The 8,490-nt window shown below is 42.0% G+C and overlaps 1 protein-coding gene across 1 annotated transcript in view; it reads left to right on the top strand.

Moving 5' to 3' along the window:
• The window catches only part of tmem74b (transmembrane protein 74B), a 7,523-nt gene extending 509 nt beyond the window's left edge, over window positions 1-7,014 (top strand). The window contains exons 2-3 of the mRNA XM_034870442.1: window positions 1,079-1,342; window positions 3,667-7,014. Coding sequence (XP_034726333.1) covers window positions 1,136-1,342; window positions 3,667-4,269 — 810 coding nt within the window. The 5' untranslated portion in view covers window positions 1,079-1,135 and the 3' untranslated portion in view covers window positions 4,270-7,014. The remainder of the gene's footprint in view (window positions 1-1,078; window positions 1,343-3,666) is intronic.
• The last annotated feature ends 1,476 nt before the right edge of the window (window positions 7,015-8,490 follow it).

The raw sequence follows: 8,490 nt of genomic DNA, 5'->3' as shown, positions 1-8,490 counted from the left end.
TGTCAGTCGATGTGGTGCTTATCAGTGGCGGTTTATATCTCTCTCCCTCTCACACACACACACACACACACACACACAGACACACGGTCCTTGTTGTGGGCTGTTTGGCGCATGCCAAGGTCACGGTGGTATCGGCCGGACAGCTTGCCAATGGGCACTCAGGCTGCTTCCCTCGGGGCCGCGGGGCTTGGTGCGCTGTCAGCGGGCTACCTCAGCCTGGATCTCCCGGAGATTAACCGGCTGTAACACAAACATGAATCAAACAAAACCGATTCATTTGGATGGCAGATTAAAATATGTACCAGCGGGATAGATATTATAGTCTTGTAATGCACTTTTAATTCTGCTTCAGTATTCACTCAGGCTCCTGACTGTAAGTAAACCCGGGTGTTAAAACGCTGTCTGAAAACACAGAGGCGGCTGAAATGCGCGTGCACGAGGTTCACACCCAGCTCGGGTGTAAACATTCACAGACTGAGTTCATTTTGTTGTGAAATATTTAAAAGAAATCACTAAATGCATATTTTTAAAGTGTTGATGAGATGGAACATCTGTCTCACTGTTACCTGTGTGTGTGTGTGTGTGTGTGTGTGTGTGTGTGTGTGTGTGTGTGTGTGTGTGTGTTTGTGTGTGTGTGTGTGTGTGCGGTTCCATGGAAACCCAGGCATGTAAGACAAACCTATGTGGTGCAGAACTGCTTAGTTTTAAAATAATATAATAAAATAAAAGACTAACATAAAACTCCATTGTGAATCCTGCAGGCTACTAACGCAGGCTAGCAAAAGTACTATATAGCATCATATTTCATACTCAAAATACAGATATGGCCTCAGTTACAAACAAGAAATATAATAATATTACTCACGCAATGGCTATATACAAAAATAACAGGCTGCAGATCAATATTGCCCAGTATATTAATATTTGAAGAGGGATGTGAGACCATAAAATGACATCAAATAATTCACTATCATGTCCCTAAGGGATGTCAGGCTTTTAGCCTACTTAGTTTTAAAAATGAAAAGTAGCCTATATTTCTTCATCGTGTCCCTTCAGTGATTGTTTTGTCTCTACTCAGTGAGGACAGTGCAGAGCGGAGGGATGGTGAAGACATGAGCACATCCAACACATTTCCATGGAGTCCTCTTTCAACGGCGTAGAGCTCCGGGAGCTGCGGGGCGGAGGAGCCCGGCGAGGCGCGTCTCCGACGCCGGCCTCAGCGCCCTGGACGGCGGCAGTGGGCTGCGCAGCCCGGGGCTTCGAGAACGCCTCCTACCAACAGGACGAGGAGCATGAGCAGCCGGGGGGGACTGAACCGCCCTCAACTTCAGACAACTGCAAAGTAACTACTGTTGTTACCAGCCATTGGTTGTATATTCTGAAGTAATTTTGTGATTTAGATTGTCTTCGTTCGAATTATAGAATATTTTCACGGGCAAACCCTATCTACGAACATTTAAATTGAAGAAGAAGAGCAGAGTGGACTGAAGGGGCTAGCAAAGTAGCTAACATTAGCAGCTAACTATAGCAGCTAACTATAGCTATAGCCGGTCTGAATACATTCTTGACATGTGAATAGCTAGTTATTTACGCTAGCCATTTACAATTTAAAAAACGGGCAGCCTCAAACTAGCTTGGTCAACAGTTTGCCTCCAACTGCTGGTAACTATAGCTACAACAGTATTAACTACGGCTTTGGTACAGTAGCTTCCTTCTTCCCTATTTACCAGTGGTATTATCATGCATAATGAGTGGTTTAAAATATACCAATATAGCAATATTTTAATGAACGCTTGACTTTTTTCTTTGCATTGTTTTTATACTCAATGCTATTGCTTCTTTTACTTAAAATATCGGAGTACTTTTTCCACCACTGGAAAAGGCACAACGCAACAGCAGTCTTTCACACTGTAGTGAGCTACGTTAAAGAAGTCACCAGCAGTGGAAAAACGCCATTGCCTGCCTCCACGAAGCGCCATTTTGATGCTACCTAGCTCTCAACCGCCGTTAGCATTTCATTGACTGCCATTCATTTTGACGTCACTTTAAAAGTGAATAACTTTCCATCTGAAGTCTTTAAAGACTCTATTTGTCCGTTGTTCATTTCTAAAGAAACACAACAATGTATTAAAGGCTCCGTTAACTTGTTTCTCACGTTATGGCTCCATAGCAGACGTTTTTATAAAAAATAGTTTAAGGATTGTGTCATGACCACGTGACTTACCTTCGCACAGTAGAAGAATTACCATAGTACAGGAGAAGCTCACAGACATTTTGGATATACATTAGCTGTTTAGGTTTAATTACTAATGTTAACTAGCATGTTAGTTAGCAGTAATGAGCCTGTGCATATGTTAATGTAACTAGCATGTTAATAAGCAGTAATTAATCTGTGCCGATGTTATCTCCTAACATATACCTACCTCTCCGTCTCTGCTGATTGGGAATGATTGAGATTTCTCTTGCACAGCTACCAGAAGACTTACAACTTTCAGACAGGTTGCCCACCATCTATGTCTTCAAGCTCAGTTGGAGGCTGCACAGCATCACAGGGAGAGAGCTTCTAATAGACTTCACTGGTCGCTATTAAAATCAATGGCATCCCATTGTCCATTTCTTATACTGTCTATGGAAGTCAAGGAGCCAGAATTATAACAACGCTACAAACACTCAATACACAGAGGTCATCATCCCAAGTGTCTCAGTCATGGTAACCCAACAACTGTGAAGAAACATGAACACTAAATCAGGACTAAAACTAGGTAACATCATTGCATAACAAAAACAATCAGAACATCATTTACACTTAAACGAGGACAAGAACTGTTAATTCCCCATTCCCATGATCCTTTGCACTGCTGCACAGAACACCCAACACAACGACGTCCTGCCAGCCGTTAAGAAAACTAAGAAAACTTGATAGCAAATACAAAATAGTGCTCTCTCTCCATGACTCTGCACTGCTGCAAGCAGACCAGAATCCTCAATACAAGCTAACCCTGAATCCCAAGTTAAACAGAGCATTATGGACAGGATGAACCAGGACAGCAGCAGATTGTGGAGCCTCAAGCTCTCAAGCCTCATATCGATCAAAGTCTTCACTCCTACCAAAGTAGTGATTTACAACCAAACAGGACAACACTGGAGGTTACACAGGGAAGTCATTACATATCAGAAATTCACTTAATGGAAAAAAAACACTGCAGAGTTGGGTTACACAAGATTCAAGCAGAAAATATGATATGCTTCTACATCTGCCATCTGGTCCTTGGCTCAATATTTACCTTTTCTGAAATAGTACTGTAGCACTTTGAACTTTGAACTGTCATTTGTCAGTAATGGTTCTAACAATTCTTATTTACAAAGAATTCTTTTTTCTAAAGTGATTTATTTGCATGTTTGTAATTGATGGCAGCAGCCTAATGAGATTTACTAACTCCACAATGTGACTGAAAGATATCATACTCCTTTTCAGCGTCATGTTTGTACTCTTAGGGTCTACTAGAATATAGGTTTACATGCTTGATGTTCAAGAACATATGTTTTCTCAGAATGTGAAATACTTTATTTTGCACTCTAAGGCCCTGTCTTCACTGTCTTCATCATGTTGGGTTTCTTTTTTTGTTCATTCTCTTTTGTCTTCTTTACTTTGTGTTCTTCTTTCAGGGGCAGCAGCAACATCAGGAGCTCTCTCCGCGGTCGTACGATGAGGAGGAAGGAGGTGGGGGGCACGAGGACGGCCAGGACTTTACCGGGTTCAACCCCGCTGAGGACAACTCTGCCGACTACGGCTTCATCTTCGCCCTGGTGTTCCTGGTGAGCGGGATCGTCCTGGTGGTCATCGCCTACACCATCCCACGAGAGGCCAAAGTCAACCCGGACTCGGTGTCGGCCCGCCAGATGGAGAAGCTGGAGATGTACTACGCCCAGCTGGGCTCCCACCTGGACAAGTGCATCATCGCGGGCCTTGGGCTGCTGACCCTGGGGGGGATGTTCCTGTCCGTGCTGCTCATGGTGTCCATCTGCCGGGGGGAGATGTACCGACGCAGGGCTGCGTTTGTTCGACCCAAGAGGACTTACGGCTCCATCAACCTAAGGATGAAGCAGCTGGCGACTGGAGAGGCAGAAGGAGGCGGCGAGGAGTTTTTGGTGGAACATGCAGAGACACGGAATAACATACAGCCGGGTCCGAGCCGGGACTCCAAATCAGAACCAGGACCAAGCAGAAATCCTCCTCCTGCAGCAGCTGCTGTACACGGCGTGAACTAGCGGCCCTTGATTTTCACTTTGCAATCCGCCTTTCTCTGACTGAGTGGCAAAATGGTGCAGGACCCCCCCCCCCCCCCCCCCCCCCCCCATTTGTGCTACCAAAAGAAGCACATGTTGAGCACAAGGCTCTCTGCTGGACCGACCCAGCTTTGACCCGGCATTTTGGGACAGAAAGGTTTCTGGGATATTTATTCCAACCAATCATAAAGGATGTATTAAAAACAAAAGAGGGCTTAACTGGTAGAAGAAGAGAGGTAAGCCTCGTTAGAGTGGGAAAGAGCACATTTGGAGGTGAATGGTGGTGGTTGTATGTCAAGGATTACAGATTTGATATGTATCATAGTAGGTTTATCAGAGTTTTACAAGAGAAAGCACAATGTGTCCGACGGCCCTGGAAGGTGCAGAAAGCAAGATGAATACTTTATTTATGAAGTCCAGTGTTGATGCTCATCTATCAGGCGACCACAACATTTAAACCTAGCCATATAACAAAACCCCAATCACAATACATAATGTCTGACTTATCATGCTGCTGTGAATATCACTGGAAATCTATTATACATTAGTCATTTGATAGAAAAGTCTTACTGGACTGTCTAAATAAAGAGTTATGGAAGTGTGATGCTAGTTCTCACAAATAAATAGAGGCAACATTTTTAAGTAATATTTCCCTCATTAACACTCACCACCAACATCTGCAATAAATGGATATATACTTTAGAACCTGACAGATAAATGTGCACTGATCGACTACACTGGTTTAAGTTTAAGTTATGGATTTATGTTAAAAAAACAACATCTGCGATATATATCATTATTACATTTCAAAGCCAAGTATCGGCCTCAAAAGCCCAGAATGCGTCTGCCTTTAACCAGAACTGGACGGCACAGAAACCCAGAGAGGGGAGAAGGGTTTCATTGGGTTGACTGAACAAACTGCTGCTTTCTGAAACTGTCAACCCAGTTAATAATGCAGCTTTAATATTTCCATTTAAAAATATTCTATATATATATATATATTTTGATTGGCTTTAATTCACAAAAAGGACAGAGCTGCACAATAAAAATAGACATGTTTCATAAGGAAATAGACTAAAGTACAGAGTAGGACGAGGTGTTAGAATAAAGTGACATGAGTCACACATTACACACAGAGCATAGCATCAGCAGCCCAAAAGGTCTTCTCCCCTGACTGCTAGTCTGTGATAATCTTCTTCCAGGACTTTAACTTCTTTTTTTACCTCCTCAACAACAACATGAGAGATTTTATCAATGCGTCTTTGTTTTTGTGTTTTCATCCCAGCATGCCTCCACCAGACTAAATGGATTACTGGGTAGTTTAGTTGGGACTGCACATGTCTGGAGGCGGAGGATCTGGGGCAAATCAACACGTTCACTGCTGCTGGCTGAACGTGAATAAATGAATGTTCCTTTTAGTAAATCATTAGTCATATAATTACAACCCAGATCTCAGAAGTATCACGTCACATCACCAAAGTCTCATGCTGCATCACTCAGAAACTGTTGCTAATCAGCGTTTCTTTAATTCTTGCATCACTTTCCAACAGCATCAAAGAAGAAGTCTTTGTATCATATTTTAAGTAAATATCCACTCTTATCCGCTCCGTTATGTGAATGATTATATTTATCTGATATTTAAAGGTCCTGAGTGTTGAGTGGACAATAAAACTAGCTAACGCTGGTCGCTGCTGTCATAAGGAAACCTCGCAAATGCACCTAAGATGCTCAGTCCATCAAATCTATCAAAAAAACACAATCATTCAGAAATGTGCTAAAAGAACAAATTTAATTCAGAATCAAACATCAATGTGTCTTCTTCTGACTGCAGCCCGGAGTGGAATGAACCTTTAATGACACAGCGCCTACTCCTTTGTATTATATGTAATCAGATGTTATTTATGTCATGTAAGGATACTATATGCCTTAACGAGTAAACACATACTGTAAATTGTGTATACGCAAATATGATTATGCTAATGTATTAAGGTCTGTATATTGAGCCATTTAGCCAAGGGCAATGTAGCCAAACACTCACACACACACACACACACACACACACACACACACACACACACACACACACATACTAACACACACACACACACACAGTCCTCACTTGTCAACTGACCTCACAACGGGTTTGTGGCTCTGTACTTGTAAGGACATCTCACACACCAACATAATAATTTCTAGCTGTTTATAAAAATATTTACCACATTTTTAGTTCACAGTACAAATATACTGTAAATACTACATATAGACGTGTCGGATGTAGAGGACCAAAACAAAAGCTAAAATGCTCAAAAACCATAATACCCACCGCGGGTATGCCAAACCTGGTCCCAGTCTGATCAGCTTATTTCTGTCAGCAGCAACAGGTTAACAGATGAAACAGAGCTAATAACTGGGCTTCAATATTTAACATTCAGATGAATTAAATAACAACCACTCCGAGGAAAATGTAACTGTCACAAAATGAACTGAAACTAATGATTTTATTTATTGTAGATTTATTGTTTGGTCCGTAAATTGATAGAAAACAGTAGAAAAATAAATTACATTTCTTGTTTTGTCTGACTTACCGTCCAAAATGAAAGAAAACCAGCAAATATCCCTATTTTAGAAATTTCTACTTAAAAAAACAAAATCAACAAATACTGGATTTTCAAAATAGTTGCCTATACATTTTCTTTCAATTGACCAATCAGTTAACGGACTAATGGTTGCAGCTCTAGTTCTGTAGATATTATAGAGAAGATGCTAAATGCAAAATATATGATGACTGATAATTTTGAGATAAAAGCAACTAACAGGAGGAGTGCCTGTCAAAGATATGAAACAATATAAGGTTCCGATCCATACTGGTCAGTACTGTTCTATAGTCTCTGGTTGGGGTTCAGTCCCTGCTCCAGTCCTACTGCTGAGTGTCCTTGAGTAAGAAAATCCTCTTTCTGCAGGCTTGTGGTGGAACACGTGCATTTACAAGGAAACATAAGCCTTATGTTTGGGGATTATGAAGACTTCCTATCCTACAGACTAAAGGAACATAAACCTTATGTTTGGGGATTATGGTGGACATGTGTGAAAATGTCCCCCGTACCGACTGTCAACGTTGGTTCCTTTTAATTGTTACCCAAAACTGTAAGAAAGTACTTATTTCAACCCTACTCCAGATCGTCCCTTGAACCCGACCAAACCTTAACCACAGCTGCGTAAAATCTGGAAACGCGTGTCGTTGTGAAACGCTGTTGTCTTTTTGTACCGTCAAGTTACTCCTGTTGTCTTATAAGTGAAGTCTTTAAGCTCTGATTGGACGTTATATTACCTTTAAATCATGGCAGCCATTCTCTCACTTTCACACCTACTTCCATCTAACGACAATGAAAACTGTGAGATCACTCTGAACTTTAGAAATAGCTTTATATTTCTTATATAATGTTTTCTAAAACTTCCACTAGTAACTTCTAGCAGTTCAGGTATGAATGCCCACAACTACCTGTGGGCTGGTGTTCCACTACACTAATGAACTGCAGCTTTATTTTCTAGTGTCTTGACTCGGTCCTGCCCAAACCAGCTGACCTGGGGTTAGTAAACTAGGGTTGTCTTATGTGTCCATGACGGACAGACCAAGTTACATTCCCCCCTCTGGGATTGGCTGCTGCAGCAGCTGACTTGTCAGTGACTCAAAATCTCAGCAAATGAAACCAAGAGTGTGATCCCGATAGATGAACATGTACCGGTAGCAGTGAGTGGAACGATGTGTGGGTCAACTCACCCTTCACTGTGGAAGTTGTCTTTAGAAAAGAAATTGGTGGAGCTTCATTTCCTACTTCCACTTCACGTGTCTGTTTTGGAAATGAGCTAAAAAAATATTGTTCCATTCCTAGAAACCTGGGAGCGATACATCGTGTTTTTCTACCGTCTACGGTGTGAGCTTAACACATTTGTATTGTTGAGGAAAAGAAAGACTGTGTGAGAGGGAAGGAGATAAAAAGATGTGGATGCAGCAGAGACGCTGGGGGACGTGAGGGGATTCTTAAAAAGGTCTTCAGCTCGTGGGGAACACAGGGAGGGAGTGGGGCGCGACGCTGAAACACTTCCTACGACACATTCAGGGTTTCCGTAGGAATAAACCTCATCTCAGGGTTTTAAGGAGCATGAAAAAGCCTTTTAACGCTGATCGGGTTAGTGGGGGGGGGG

The sequence above is a fragment of the Etheostoma cragini genome, chromosome 4 (genome assembly GCF_013103735.1).
Source record: "Etheostoma cragini isolate CJK2018 chromosome 4, CSU_Ecrag_1.0, whole genome shotgun sequence".
NCBI lineage: Eukaryota > Metazoa > Chordata > Actinopteri > Perciformes > Percidae > Etheostoma > Etheostoma cragini.
This window is presented reverse-complemented; position numbering and strand designations above follow the sequence as displayed.